Source organism: Periophthalmus magnuspinnatus, chromosome 11 (genome assembly GCF_009829125.3).
Source record: "Periophthalmus magnuspinnatus isolate fPerMag1 chromosome 11, fPerMag1.2.pri, whole genome shotgun sequence".
In the NCBI taxonomy this organism is placed as follows: Eukaryota; Metazoa; Chordata; class Actinopteri; order Gobiiformes; family Gobiidae; genus Periophthalmus; species Periophthalmus magnuspinnatus.
The window spans coordinates 9,985,319-10,001,364 of NC_047136.2; the positions used below are offsets into that span (position 1 = coordinate 9,985,319).

Here is a 16,046-nt window from a genome sequence, read left to right on the forward strand (position 1 = left end):
TCAAACCTCATGTTGATCAGGTTAACAAGCAGAGCATTGGAAAAAAACGAGGGGAAAAGACATATGAGGAACAGTGTGATTGGTCTAACAGATTTGCACACTTCAACCTCCGTAATCACAAACACCTGGCTGTAATCAGGAAGTCCTTTTGTGATGTCAGAATACTACCAAAGAGGTACAACTATAATCTTTAAACTGTGTTTGCATTTGACCTCCAATTCTTTGCTAGTAGGACCAGCTGTCAGGAGCAGTGGCAGTGCTGCACCTTGGGACCCATCTCCTGACCTTGAGATATTGGTCAAGATCTGGCTGAATGGCTAGCCTGTTGTGTTATAAAGTAAGAAAGTGTTTGGTGGATCAGGATTTGGAGTGTGACATGGGACAATGAAGTCATCCATCCATCCATCCATCCATCCATCCATCCAAATAAATAAATAGATGGATGAACATCTCTAAAACTGCAACCAGTAGCTCTCCAGTAGCTTTCAAAATATATAATCTATTGCAGGGGTGTCCAAACATTTCTCATTAAGGGCCACATATAAAAACACAGACAAAGTTGAGGGCCGATTGAGGGCCATAGACTGGTCACCAATACAGTGAAGACTTCAAATCTGTATGTTTATTACATGTTAGACTGAACCACTAGACCTTTATTCATGCTTATACCCTCAATGGGATACATTAAATATTTGATATGGGCTTGTTAAAGTAGATTTTCAGAAATGTACAGTAAAAAGTACTGTTTAAGGTACTATGGGCCAATTCACCTGGAAGCTTGAGGGCTAAGAAAAATTGGTCTGAGTGCTGCATTTGGCCCCTGGGCCACAGTTTGGACATGTCTGGTGTATTGTATGTAGATAAATATAAATATGGCCTTTGCAATTGGTTCACCTTTTACTAGAGCTGGGACATAGCGGTAGGGCAGTTACCCATATCTTGAGTCATAGTCTTGATCAGGAGAACATTTATGAAGTGTTTTAGGAATTGTGGGTTGTGTGAAATTAGCTTTGGCTGCAACACTGGCTGCAAAAAACTAAAAATACAAAAGAATCAGAGCAAAACATCTTCACGAGTGGTAATTATAAATAAGCACACACATCACTCAATTCTAATTATGTTATTATTTTTATTAATTATTATCATCATCAACATTATTCTTCAAGTTTAGCTGTGTAACAAATGTTTCTTGGCTGTCAAAAATTATGTAGCAGAAATAGTTTTGAATGAGATAAATCTAAAAATGATAACAAAGAAAGCAGATTAAAATACAACAGGAGAGAAAACAATATCTAGAAAAAACCCAATTCTTCTATAAAAGCCTTTTAACTGAATAGAAACTACTAAAATATATAGATAAATGTACATAGCTGATGTACTGAGCCAATTTTAAACTGGCCTTAAGCTCCCTCATCTCCCATGTTAATACTGTACATCCCTAACATGTGTCATGTGTGAGTTATGTCCCTTCCTTGGCAATAATAATATACATGAGTGCAAGCAACAGCATTGTACATACAATTCAGACAAAGACACAAATCAAAATACTTGTCGACTCTCCCTCCATGTTCTATGTAAACGCACTCATCCCAGACCACCTCATAACATGTTTAATACACATTTGAGCTGAATAAAATATAGCATGATAAGTTTGACATTGGTAACATCTTCCGTCATCAAGGCATTTTGTAAATCAACTTCAAAATAAAAACAAAAATTCAGTTGTAGGCCCATTTTTCTTGTTTTCGAGGGCATCCATAAGCATATAAATGTGCAATACATTTGCTGAGGCCATAATGGTAACAGTTGAAAATATGAACTAACTGAATGTGTGATGTTCACAATTACAACAGCTAAAATAATGAAGAATGAGCGACCTTTAAAATCCTATGAAACACAAACATGAGTATGGAAATGAAACATAAACATGAGTATGGACATGAAACATAGACATGAGTATGGAAGATGTTTTATAAAAGTCCTGAACAAACAAAATGTATGAACTTTTTGGATTTGGGGGGGTCACAATAAATCAAGCTGCACTGGAGTTTTCTGGTGGAGGTTTTCTGGTGGAAGGACAGCCACCTGCTTGTCTTCACAGATATATTATTGCTGTGCCTGTAATGTTCCACAATATTACATTAAACACAATTGTCGTCATAGAGACAAGCAGGAGGGGGGCACCAGTTTACAGGTGAGTATTTATGAAGAGGTGAGCCTGCTCACATTAAATGATTCTTTTAGGTAGTTTGAGCAATAAAAACACAGGTGATGAAATAAATGTAATGTAGAAATGTTTAATGCCACACTCTAGAACATTCCAGACAAGTGAATAACATGTCCGTGAAGATAAGCAGGTGGCAGGCTCTCCACCAGAAAATCTGAAGTCAGCATTTGCAGATTTGCCTATGGCACGGCACAGTGAGTTTTTACCTTCAATACCCCAATGTTACAGAGAAATGAGTAAGGCAGAACTACAGATAGGTGCAAATAACAAGTGTAAACCTCTAAATGTGTGAGTGCTATTGTCCTTCCCTTCATATACAGATGTGTTTAACCCTCCACCCTCTCTCCTTTCTGCTTCGATCCTCGGTGTTTTTTACATGTGCAAATGTAAACAGATAATGAACCTATCAGCCCCCGTAACCCCTGATCCTAGCAATATATTTAAGCATGTTGAAACTGTTCTGGTATTCAAAGTCCCTTGAACATAAAAGGTGCACTATGTGTTTATTTTTTATTTTATTTTTGATGGATGATCCACCCCCTGCTTGCCTCCATGGAGATGTCATTGCTTTGCGTGGAATGTTTCAGTGTTAAACGTCCATGGAATCAAGCAGGCAACACAACCAAATTACAGTTTGAATCTGTGTAGAGGCGACTCCGCTCGTAACAGGGATTCTTTTTTCACCAGCTGTACAAACACTTGTAATTGAACAAATGCAAATTGGATTGTTAATGCCATGTGTGGAGCATCCAAGGCAAAGCAATACATTTAAAAGGCAAGCACATGGCAGAGACCCTCAACCAAAAAAAGTTACATAGTGCACCTTTAACTATGGTGTTTTCCACTGGGTAGTACACATCCAATTCTTATTTCTTACATAATGCCATGTGTGGTCTATTTTTATAAGAACTGCCCTCAACACACAGGTTTACATTTCAGAACCAGATCTGTCATGTTTTGATGAAATTGACAAATTGGTCTCCCCCTGGTGTTTGTGACTCCCACACAGAAGCAGGTACTTTGACATTTACCTTTACAGCGGTATGGGCCATGTACTGATATAACATACATACATATACATTTGTATTCATATATTCATGCATATACAGCTCCCACACACAGGATTATCTGGTTTTGCATCTCTCGGGCAAATAGAACCAAGGCAAATGTCCAATTCACAAAGTAGTGCATTACAAGGTGCATGTCAAAAAATAGAAGATGTGGATATGGTGATTATAGTACTTTTCATTCAGTGGTATTTTAGTCAAATTTAAAAATTTTGTTTCTAGGTTAAGATTTATGGTTTCACTGATCGCAAACCAAGGTAACTGTGGAGGATTGTTTCATTAAGGAAGTCGAGCAGTGTGCATGTCACTGTATACTACTGGCACATTATTTACTAGACAAAAGTGTAGCTGAAATCTCCAAGCATATTCTTTTTTAATTATTACCATTACTAAAACTGAATGTATTGCTTAGATTCTAAATAATGAACTAAAAATTGACTACTTGTCGTATTATCACCACAATATTCTAATTTAATGCCACGCACCTGTTCACAAAATGTAAAAGGGTTGAAATATTTTGGGTGTGCACAGACACCCAGACAGCTTAAGGCATGTCACTCAAGTATCATAAACATTATAATAAAATGTTGTGGTTCACTTACTATATTCAATGACTTGTGACAAACAACACGTTTACAGGCACTAGTCAGAATACTTGGAAGTTTTTCAAAGTATCCCTATTGTCAATTTACTTCAAAGGAGTCTGCATTGGATTAACTTTTAGCAACTAAGGCAACAAGGCAATCCTTAAGAAATCATAATAATTATAATACGGCCAAAAATATATTTCAACAATACATTCTGTAAGTTATTACAGTTTGAGAACTTTTGGTTGAACATTAATAGGACAAGGTCACATATGGGCGGTTACACTTTGGATAAGGTTGAGGGGATTTTTTTTTGCTTTTAGTTAGGTGTATATATAAATAAATATACAGCGAACCCATGAACCATAATGAGCCATCCACTAGAGGGCGACACCTGGGTTTTTGGCTTATTAAACACGAACATCTCTATGTGACCTGTAATACTTATCTGGCATAACATCACTGACAGTGAACAGTGCATCTGTTAATGAGTCTGGAGGGTAGTATTAGACAGACATATTTGGTGAGTTTGACTAAAACCATCATGATGACTAGACTAGATGATGGCAACTTGTTCCCAGGGGGTTGGTGCAAAATGTTAAAGTCTTTGTAATGTTACGCCTGACAAGACATGCATAAAGTATAAAAAGGCCTGAGAAAAATAAATAATGCAACCGTGGGACATTATGGTAACAACAAAACGATTTTGCTAGTCTTTAAACCACTGGTGTTTGAGAAATAATAAACTGTAAATAAAACACAATACATGTAACAGTTCCTCACTGCAGGGGCCGGGCTCTGGTGGAGTGTATAATGATTGACTAATCTGGGGTTTAATGCCCTACTCCCTCACTAAGATATCAAGGTTAAAGAATGTTTATGTATGTAACAAAGTAGCAGTGAAAATGCATTAGAACAGGTGCAACACGTGTGACCCCTGAGGACTGACCTTCATTTTGCTTACATCATCATTAGGGGACGGACATACAGTATGCTGTACATATACTTTCAGAACAAGCAGAATAACCCTATTTAGCTGTACCTTTTTGTTCAACTGCTGCTAGACAAACAAATAAAAAGGCTTATTTAAAAAGTACCATACCAAGCATGTACAAAAAGCACATATATAAGAAAATGTAACAAGTCTGTACTAAAATCATTATTATTATTTTTGTAAATATTAATATAGTTGTTAAGCAGGTTAATAGTTTGTTCTATTAGGCAGGCAGCCAGGCACATTGCTTTCATGGCACAGAGGAAGGTAGAAAAGACATCTCTTGGTTCCATCAAAGCTGAAAACACTTTGAAACCATATAAAAATGGCTGTTACATAGTTCATTACATTTCTTGCCACTTTGCACAATGGCACTTTGCATCGTTGGAGAATGCAGTCATTTTGAGTACAAGTGAACAGCGAATCAGGGCAGTTCAAGATGGTTTCAATGTAACCCTTCGTAGTTATAGAAAGTTTTGGTATTTGAATGTATTTGCGCTGTCGTTATTTTCCTCGCCAAATCAGATAGGTGTACCCAGATAAAAAAGGTCTGAAAATGCAATAGCCCAGTTTGGAAAAGCTTAAACCCAATGGAATTTGGGTTAACACGATGCATAACAAATGAGCTGAATCTTTTTGCTTCCCAACACTTTAAGCCCAGTTACAGAGTTGCAAATGGCTGCTTACTGAGTTTGATAGGTGATTTCAGCTGCTTGCCCGTTGTCCAGAAATGTCAAGTAGCGACTGTCAATCAAACTCCAGATTCGGGCTATGTCTCATGAGTCCTGACGGTCCATGCAGCACTTTGTCCCGATTTGGCAATGATTTCTGACCATTTGACAAGCAAGCGCTTCCAGCATAAGGATGTGTTCAGTATAGTTCCCAAGGTATAGGCCCCTTCTGACATGTGCTAGCCTCAAGAAACGTGAGGTTACAGCTTATACTTCCCAAATTAAAGGCAACCGTTAAGTTCGTTTTAGGCCACTTAATCAATTACGTTAATTACTGTCCGAGTTCTCATCACCGTTTTTAGACTTGCTAACAGCGACACTTGGAGATGTTGTGATACAATCCGGCGCCATCTTGCTACCTTGTTCCTCAAAGCCTTCAGGACCTTGCTTCTCCTCTACATCACTTCCTGTACTTTCTTTTTCTTCTTCCTCGTTACCATTAGTGTCATTAATTTGATCACCGTTTTTCTCATCTTTATTTGCATTTTCTGAACTCACAGTGATTTCAGATTTTTGCTGTAACGCCTTATCCGAGTACCGGTGAAGCCCTCTTTGTATATGCGTGGTAAAATCGTACTTATCAGCGCAAACGTGAAGACAAAAGCTGCACTGGTACGGAGCCTGGTCACCGTGACAACTCATGTGCAAGGCGTACATAACCTCATCCAGGAAGTAGATCCCACAGTGTGCGCACCGATTGGTCAGATCGTCTTGGGTGGACACTTCAACTGTCGAACATTTGACAGAAACATCCATTGGAATTTTTACTTCTTTCTCTTCGTTATGGATTGCCTCTTCTTCCATCTTTGAGTCGTCTTCTTTCCAGTTTTTCTCAGTTGACGGAGACTTGGTATTTCTTTGCTTTATTGCGAGATCTAAAGGCGCTTCGTTCTCCAAAGATGCCGATGATGTTTGCGGTTGGATAGGTGGGGGTGGGTAGTGCGGGGTTGCTGGTGGAGGAGGTAGAGGAGAGTATGGAGATGCGCAATAAGGCACCGTGTAGCTTTGCTGATGATGCTGCGTTACCGGGCTAACCATTCCTAAGTAACTGTTTCCGAGGCTAGCTGCATTGCTAAGGTTACTGATGCCACCGGTGACACCAGACGTGGCTGCCATCTTGTATTTGGTCCAGAATCTAAGCCAGTCAGACTCGGGAGCCAAATCCGGTGATATGGTTAAAGGTAGCGGCAAAGAGAAGAGCGGATACTGATACTTCTCAATCGGTGAACCTGGCGGCGAGTAGCTTGACGGTTTCGATGGCCGCATGTACTTTTCAATTGGACTTCCTCTTTCCGAACCGCCTCCTTTTCCTCCCTCAATTTTGGAGATTAACCCGGAATCAGGGAGCCCGCCGTTGCCCTCTAGCGGCGATGGATGGGATGGCAGCAGAAGAGGAGGCATTCGTCGGTGGATCTCCAGAGTTTGATTGGCGAGGAAAGCCTGTGTGGAGCGCGGCGAGCGAGAGCGAGGGGAGGGCTGCTGGTTCTTCACTGAGCTTCGGTCAGTTTCATCACCGTTGATGCGCTCCTCGCTGGGCACCTGTTGTCGTTTGGGGGCGGGGTTTTCGGAAGGCAGTGAATCGGGGTTGAGGCGTTTGCGAGTTCGACGTCGAATTATCTGCTCTCCGTTGTTCTGCTTGATGATGTTCAGAGGTCTGGGTGTCTGAAATGCAAGAGGAAAGTTAAGTAAATAGATGCTTTGGAATAATCGCAATTTAATTAGACCGTTAAAGTATTTTAAAGTACTAATTTATGACTAATTTGTACACTTTTTCATTCATTTACCTACCAGATCATAAAACTAATTATACAAATCAAACATTCATATCAAAATACATATTTCCAAGTCATTATAGGGCAATGCTAATCTTCTCTAATTTAAACCCCAAAAAAATCGCTCTATGGTAATTATTTTAATGCTGTTTTATTCAATAGTAAAAACTCAACGCATTGTTTAAAATGGGTGAATGACTTCTTTTCTTCTTCTGGGTTGGTCAGCAGTCCCTCTGTACATTCATTGTTATGACCCATTGCTCAGCCTCTAGCCCTGGTTCCGCCTAATTTCTTTTCTTTGACAGAGTAAATTTATGTAGCCATTAAACAGAATAAAAGGTGACCTACAATAATACTTTTCAAACTTTTCACTTCTTCACTTATTTACAAGTAAGGGAGGCATAAAATGAAGGCTATATTATTGACTGAAAACTGCAAATATGAAGTAACATCTATGTAAAAGGGTGATGTGGTAGTAGAGATAATAGTTTGAGTGTGGTTTCTACCCTCATCACTAGGGGGAGCTCCTACATCTTAGGTAAATTGAACTTATAAGGAGAAGACAAATGTGGTACTTCAGCTGCACTGCAATCTATATTTTTCCTGCTAAAAACAAAGACCTTTCACAAAATCCTTTCATTTTTTGATAGTATTAGATTAAAATGTTGAAAATGAAGCCTGCTAGACCTTTCTACAAGTAAGCCCTATATGCTACTTGTGAAACTGTCACATGAGCAGAGGGTATGTTTAGATAAATGTATGCACAGGAAAAGCCCCTGTCATCTCTCATGTAGGCTGCATCAATCAGAGAGTGACCTGCGCTGAGGAGGAGGAGGAGTAACACCCAAGGGAGGAAGAATGGAGATGCTCAGGTCTGCTTTAGGGTGATCCCAGTTTGTGCATGTGTTTCAATTTTTATCATATATTACAGCATTTTGAAGTCAACTTTCAAACAGCATAACACATATACTCACGAGTCATATATATTGAAATAACTATGTGTGTGTCTATCATATTGAAGGAATAAAACTGTAGTTAATACATTCATTTTGGTCTAAATGTTAATAACCTTAATATGCCTTCAGCTAATTCTTCAGTAATACTTTTATGATTAACTTGAGAGTACAGGTCCTGTCCCCTATAACCTATTTTACGGTCTTTATATCCACTTGTAATGAGTTGAAACACTGCATCACGTCTGTGTCTAACTACTTTGCCCTTTCCGAAATAAAAAAAATAAATATATAAAAGTAAAAAATCTGAGATATTTAACCAATATGATCCTTCCTAAAAAAAATAATGTCTTAATATAAACTTGCCCTTACCGTGTCAACCTAAGTTAATTTATTTATCCGGCAAAACTTGTATGACTTTAGTTAGCCTTAACAAAACATAAAACAGCAGTCACATGATTTACAGTGTGTTGTTCTGTGCCCCGGGTCACAGATTGTACCAGTGATCCCAGCACTTTATGTTGCTCTGACACAGGAGCGGCTCTGTCCTGCTGCAGCCTATAACTCATTTATCCATTTCCTCCATCTCCTGTCTCGTCTGCCTTCTCTCACCCTCTTAACCTTTTGTAATACACCCCAATCATTAGCGTTCTTCTTACTTTAATCTGCAGTACTTTTTTTTGTCTTGCCATTCGCCTCAGCCTGCCTCCTTATCCATAATTCCCATCTCGCTCTCTCGGTCTCAAGTGTTTTACTAGCTGCTATCCTCTCTAATAATGTGTGTAGAGCGTATAAAACTTTTATTATGGGATATAAAATATGGTTGTCGTGAAGATTGCCAAGACTGGAAGAAGTAGTGAAGGGACGTGATTGGAGGAGCAGATGAGATGAACGGGTTGGACCAAGGACATGAGCAGGGGCAGGGTTGGGGTAACAGCTGACAGCGAGTCGCCTAAAAGGTCTTTAAAGATCCATTTTGTAATTGCTTTGGGTTGTAACACGGTAGGATATTTACTGCAACCATTTACACGCTGTTTTTAAAATAAGTCGATACAAGAACACAATTCGAAAAATAGCACCCCAAAAGGCCTGTTTAACATTTGTTACATTTGTAAACCATTTAGCGAGTTAGTAAGTGTGAAATTAGCTTAAACCCCTTAAAAACATATCAAAGGTGAGCAATCTTGGTATGCTTTAGTCATCTCAGTTCAGCTCTGATCTTTATCTCGTATGTAATTCATGCAGTTTAATTAAATTTGGGATTTCCATAGACCGACTCCTCAGGCTTTAGACGGTAAAGTAGATTCATTTCGTCGTATTTCTCACTCCATGGATCTGCACGCACCTAATCAAATATACTCTTTCCACAATATTATTCCTCACAGTGGGACTTAGAATATATACAGGAACTTAGCTTCACTACGCTCTATTTAATTTGCACCTTATTTTAAATTGCGAAACAGATAGAAGGATGAGTGGTGGTCAGGTGGCTTGGGCTCTGAGACTGAGATGTGAGAGGACCTTTGAATTGAAGTAAAAAGAAAATGAATCATGAATATCACTGCTTGGGGTAAAGTAAAAATGAATAAACTATGACTTCTGCTACCGGTGTTCAACCTATGATCAATTTGGTGCACGGTGTCACTTTCCTCCATCTGCCTGTCCCCAGTGAAGATGTTGTTGCTTTACCTAACATGTTCCACAGTATGGCATTAAATATATTTTTTGTTATGCAGGTCCCACGAGTAAATTACGCGTCAGGTCTATGAAGAAGCAACTCTGCGCACAGTGTGAAAGCATATTTTTTAAGGTATTTCTATGCAGGAAAATGTTGTAGAATTGAAAAAAAGCAACATATACATAAAGCCATACTGGGGAACATTCCTGGCAAAGCAAGAAAAAAAAAAAAAAATCTCCATAAGCAGGTGGCAGAACCCCCCTACCAGAAAAGTTACATAGTGCACCAAAGAGATCACAGGTTCAACAGTAGAAGAGTCAGAGTTTGTTCAGTTTTACTTGGTGGTCTATTTATGGATACACTTTGCTTTTACAATCTTTGAAATGCAAAGTGTTTTTGTGCAAGCGGGTTTCGTTCAGTCCAAAGTCAAGATGACATGACAGCTTGGAAAAAAAAAACAAAAAAACACCCAGAATAAGTCATACGCTGACTGCACAACAGATGCACGGTGTTTGAATGAAAATATGAGGATCATTTAAAAGGCTTTATAGAATACATACATTGAATTATTATTATTACAGCCCTAAAGTCAAGTTACCTGGACACAAGAACGTGCTTTGCTATTGCCTTACCGAATGTAATTTCTGGTACAGTCCACATGCGTTGCACACGTAGCCTCCGTTTGCATTCTTCCTCCACAACGATGTCTTGGTGGTCAGGCAGTTCGCGCAAAAAACCCCGCTTCCTCTCCGGCGCTAAAAAAAGACACATAACAAATCAGTATCACGAAAACGCTGAGTCATTCAACTTTACTTTAATTTTCCCATCACTCACGAACATGATTTGGTATTAAGGTTAGGACAGAGGCAGGAGAACAGATTGGCTTTGTGACAGAAAGATGATGTCCGCTCATTTATCATGCCTAATTGGGGGCTGAATTGAGAGCATAGTTTTAATCTGTTCTGTCTTCACTGTATGAACCAAGGTTAATAAAAACACCAACTATACTTAGAGCAAAGAACATGATGGCGCTGAATGTGGTGTGTGACGCGAATGGTTAAGTACACAGGGACTCCGCATAGAGAAACTCAGGTAATTTTGTCGAGTACACTCAACAAAATTGGAGAGATTCTTTCACCTTGGAATATAAAAGGCCAAAGTGTTTATTGAGGGGGTGACGATCGAAAGGGAGAGAGTGGGCGGAATTTAGAGGTAAGTTTTAAAATGAATAGTTCACAGCTTTTAGTGTCATAATGTCACGATATTATGTCTATTTGAGAGTTTGGATTGGCGCAAACTGGTGATAGGCAATAGGATTAGTGTCAGGATAGGAAAATGTCAAATTTAATATTGATACTAAGGAATAGAAGTGATACGCAATGCCGATTCTGATACCATGATGATGATGATGATAAAAAACATGATTTATTTAGGCAATAGAATGTGATTTTCAATATTAAATAGTAGTACTTTCGTTTATATTACCATGTGGTGTCATTATACCTCAGTCGTCCAGGTAAGTTTCATAGTCGTCCATGGGTGTATATTCGTCTATGTGTCTTCTCCTTGTTCTGATACAGCTCAAAATCATTCTAAAACTATTCAAGTTTCATTTCTATCCTGTGAATTTGACTTTTTTAGTATTGATACGTCCTTAGTATCTCAGTATCGATTAATATCTGATTTTAGATAAGTGAAAATACCAAATTGAAACCACAATCTAGGAACTCTATAAACTTAAAGTGCAAGTTTTTTGTTTTTTTTTAACTTGGAACTTAATTCAAAAAGTACTGATCAGGTCACTCTTAGATGAAGGCTGGTGGCAAAAATTATGGCTACATCAGTGTATTATCCAAAAGGAAAAGTCACAAATGTTAGAAACGGTCACTTACAGAAAATGTTCAAATCTATTTATCCAATCACGTTAAGAAAAAAAAAAAAAAAAAAAGAATTTGGTTCTGGTCGCTACATCAATTTGAGGATAAATAAAGGTGTAATGGATTGGAAATAACCAACACATTAACAATATGCAATAATGACCATATTTGAACTGCCAAAGTCTCAAACTGTTAAGTCTACATAATGTGTGATGTCATCTAAAACCCAACAATTAGACAATATTAGATTAAAGCAACAGACCAAACAGTTTTTACTTCTCCTATAAAGCTTCCAGCAGTCACGTCACTTTCCCTATTGCCAACTGGTTACTGCAAAACTTCTGCAAAAATGTTTAACTTCTTCCACTCATTGCATACTCTTCAATACAACCCCGTTCCGTCCGTACACATAGCCCTGATGCATTCACAACTAATGCAAATGGAGGGGATGGTTTGGGGTGCAAAAGGCCAATTGTGGTGGCAACGTGCTCCATCACGGTAATGAGCCAATCACAACATTTCTCCATCCCATTAAGTCTGTGGCCCTATCCGACACCTTTATGACCCCGAGAGGACACCGTACCTCATCGTTCCCATTATTACCATCAGCACGGACCATGTATTGCAATCACCGGAGTTTGTTTGTTCGGTTTGTTTCGCGGTGAGAGCCATTATGCAAGAGCCTCTGCAGTTCTGAAACTGCAGAAGGCAGTTTCAAAACTGTAGAAGGAAGAAGAGGTTAAATGTGTGTGGCCTCTGTGGAGCTACTGTACGTGTGGGGGAGCAAGAGCTTCCGTGAGTACTAATAGGCCAACTAAAAAAGCAAGTATATTTTTTATTTGAGATTTTTCTGTTGCAACAAATTAGTTCTTCTTTTGGGTTAGAGCAAGAGACAGCCTTATTAAAGCTATATTATGTTTCTTCAAATCAAAACATATACACATCATCCAACCCTCCAGGGGACAAGCTCAGCTTTCAAACAATATCTGCACTTCTTACTATGGTACAGTATACAGTACTTCATGGACTTCTATAGGGAGCTTCATCCTCTGTATATGACCCATGATTCAACTTGGACACAAAGATAAATTATGAATTCTTGTTTCACTTTCATTTTAAAAATATCATGAATCTCTCATAAAATGTTTTTTTTTTTTTTTTTTACATGCAGTCTAACCAAAACAAGGCTAAACTAGTGTTTTAATCTCTAAAATCATCAAGCTCACAATAATGTCTTTATTGTAATATACTAATAGTGATATACTTCACACATACAAGGCTCTAGTCAATGTAAGGCAAGGTTTCTGACTTTCTTGTTCAGGACGTTTGTTGCTGGTGGGTGACCATCTTGTTTCAGCTCATGACAGGTTGCTGACTCAGACCTTTATTTGTCAGTCATCACTTTGATTCACTGCAGAATAAGTGACACTTTTTACAAATCTGGTCCTGTTTCACAAATCACCCAAGTACACAAATAACTGATGGAATGGGAGCAGGCTGTGGATATGTAGGTCACAGTGACACCAAGACTTCTCACTGCTTCTCTGATGCTTTTGGCTCAAATGTCATGAGCTCAGACAATTAGTTGCCAAACTGGGATGACATGACTAGATGTATATGATGTTATTTGCATATAAAGAAGACAGAGGACATTTCAAAACTGTTATCAATAAAAGTCAATCAGTCAGTTTAAAATGAGTAATGAGTAAAGAGCAAAGCGGCTGTCAGATGTGAAATTGTCTTCTTCAAATGGTGTTCTTTTCTTGCTTAAATATCACAATTTGTAAATGGTCAAGTTTCCCATAATTTAGATTAAGTGTCTTGCCCAAGGACAGAACAGCACAAAAACTGAGGAACATGCTCAATGTATTTCTGTAATAGCTTGATAAAAATGTTGAGCTTAGCCTCAGGTTAGTGGTATTTATGGAAGAGCTGGATTCCAACTGCAGGCCTTAGATTTTAGGAACACAGGGAAAACTAAATATCCAATCACAAAAAAAATATATATTTGTTTCTTCGCTGACCCCTTGTGGCTGGAGATATCACAATGGTACAGAAAACCTTGAAACAAAAACTGAATCCACACCAAGTACACAGACTATAACTAACTTTACTTACGAGTAGAGATGCACTGATACCGATGCTGCTGTCAAATATTGGTGCAGATACTAAAAAATGATCAGGATTGGGTATCGTTTCCAGGATATTGGTTAAGACGATATCCCTGTTGGTCCTTTTATTAGATGTAATAAGACTATTTACAGGCTGATTGAACTTTTATTCATATGAAGCTGTACTGATTTGAAGGATAAACAACAGCCGAATAACATAACTGTATATCTCTTGTGTAAAAAGTTCATTGGGTTTTAAGGAAATAAGTGCCATTTTCTGACCCTACACTGGCTATTTGGGTATTGGCACATACTTAAAACCAAAGTATTGATATTGGTATCAAAAGGCTGGATCGGTGCGTCCCTACTTACAAGAATTAATGTCCAAATAAAAAAAATCTAATTAAGAAAACCATTCAACCTATTAATGAATCATGTTAGCAGCAATAAATATGAGCCAGTCTAACTACTGCACATTTTAATTGCTGCATTTTCATTCCACCTTGTTAACTCAGAAAACACATCAGTCTTTCTTGCGTCACATTTTTCTTGTGTTTGTCCCGCACTTCCATCGCGAGCCCAGGGACCCTTCTCTTTTGCAGCGTGCACTTCTTGTTGTTTTATGTTGGTGACAGTGCTGAGAGCTTAGCATATCTTTCAGGTCTCCCAGCGCGGAGTGGTAGGAGTAAAAAAAAAACAACATTTCAACTTTTCACAAAAGACGTCCTCACTTGAAGGCTCGTGTGCGTTGTCTCCCAGCACTTGCACTACGCGTCATCTTTTTGGGCTGCCAGTTTAAAGACACAAGAACCAGTCCCTGTTCATTTTGCAGTTGATTTTAAGCAATCCAACGCACTGTGCCAGAGATCACAGCACAATTAAGAACCCTGTATTTCTCTGGGAACAAGCACGTCCCACAAAACCTACAAAAGTGACACGAGCTAAAGCAGAGGAGACCTGGTTTTGACAAAGTGATAAGAATTCACCAACTATGGGGTATGCTGTCCTCCTAAAAAGTTTAATAATTCAGTTGTGTATTCCTGACTATGTTCCAGAGATTATGATTTGGGCACTATGGTTTCCCTGTTATTCCGGGTCACAAAATAGTTGGTAGCCATGGTTCAAGATGAAAAGCCATTTTAGGCTCAGTCACAGATGGTGTACAGAACCAACCAATATCATAATAGTTTCAAATCCTTCAATGCAATCCTCACAATAATACATGTGTGACTGTATAAAGAAGTGGACTAAGAGAGTGTGACATCACCCATAGTGTTTAGCTCGAGTCAAATGAAACTCGTCAAGGAGCAGTTATAGGGTGAATTTGGAGTATCATAACAACCAATGAGCCAATCCGGAGCGAGGTTTTTTAAGGTAACGCTCCTTCCCACCCATAAACCTGTTGCTAACGCTAGCGGAAACAACCTCTGTGAAAGAAGACGCCTCATTTGTCTGTTATTAATGTTCATATCTTGATTTACGGACACAATAGCAAAATGAAAATACCAGGGTCACGTAGAGCGGGTTAATACAAACATTTTAAGATAAAAAATGACGAGCAACAGTTATGGAGAGAAGCGACAGTTTTTCAATGTAAAGTGAACTGGAGCCAGAGTCGATGGAGCTGGAAGCGCGCCCGTGCTCACTTCCTATTTGGAATGTGGCGGCTTGAGGGTTTGATATGGCCGTTTATATATACAGTCTATGCTCAGTACAAATGTCAATACTTCAGAGCAGGACATTCTTTCACATATAAGTATGTGAAGAGCTCTGTAAAGGTTTTTATATATATATATATATATATATATGATTTGGCTAGATAGATAGGTAGATACATAGATGGATGGATAGACAGATAGTTAGATAGATGGATAGATGAATGGATGGATGGATGATGGCTATATAGATAGATAGATACATAGATGGATGATAGACAGATAGATACATAGATGGATAGACAGATAGGCAGATAGATAGATACATAGATGGATGGATGGATGGATACACAAATAAGTATATATATATATACATAGATGGACAGATAGATAC

General features: G+C 38.6%; 1 protein-coding gene across 2 annotated transcripts in view; it reads right to left on the minus strand.

Annotated features, from left to right (window-relative positions):
- Positions 1–1,147: 1,147 nt before the first annotated feature.
- trps1 (trichorhinophalangeal syndrome I) overlaps positions 1,148–16,046 on the minus strand; it is a 140,605-nt gene continuing 125,706 nt past the window's right edge. For both annotated transcript variants that reach the window (XM_033975580.2, XM_055225287.1), the window contains exons 10-11: positions 10,642–10,764; positions 1,148–7,268 (exon numbers count right to left, since the gene is read on the minus strand). In XM_033975580.2, the coding sequence (XP_033831471.1) occupies positions 5,874–7,268; positions 10,642–10,764 (1,518 nt within the window). In that variant the 3' untranslated portion in view covers positions 1,148–5,873. The remainder of the gene's footprint in view (positions 7,269–10,641; positions 10,765–16,046) is intronic.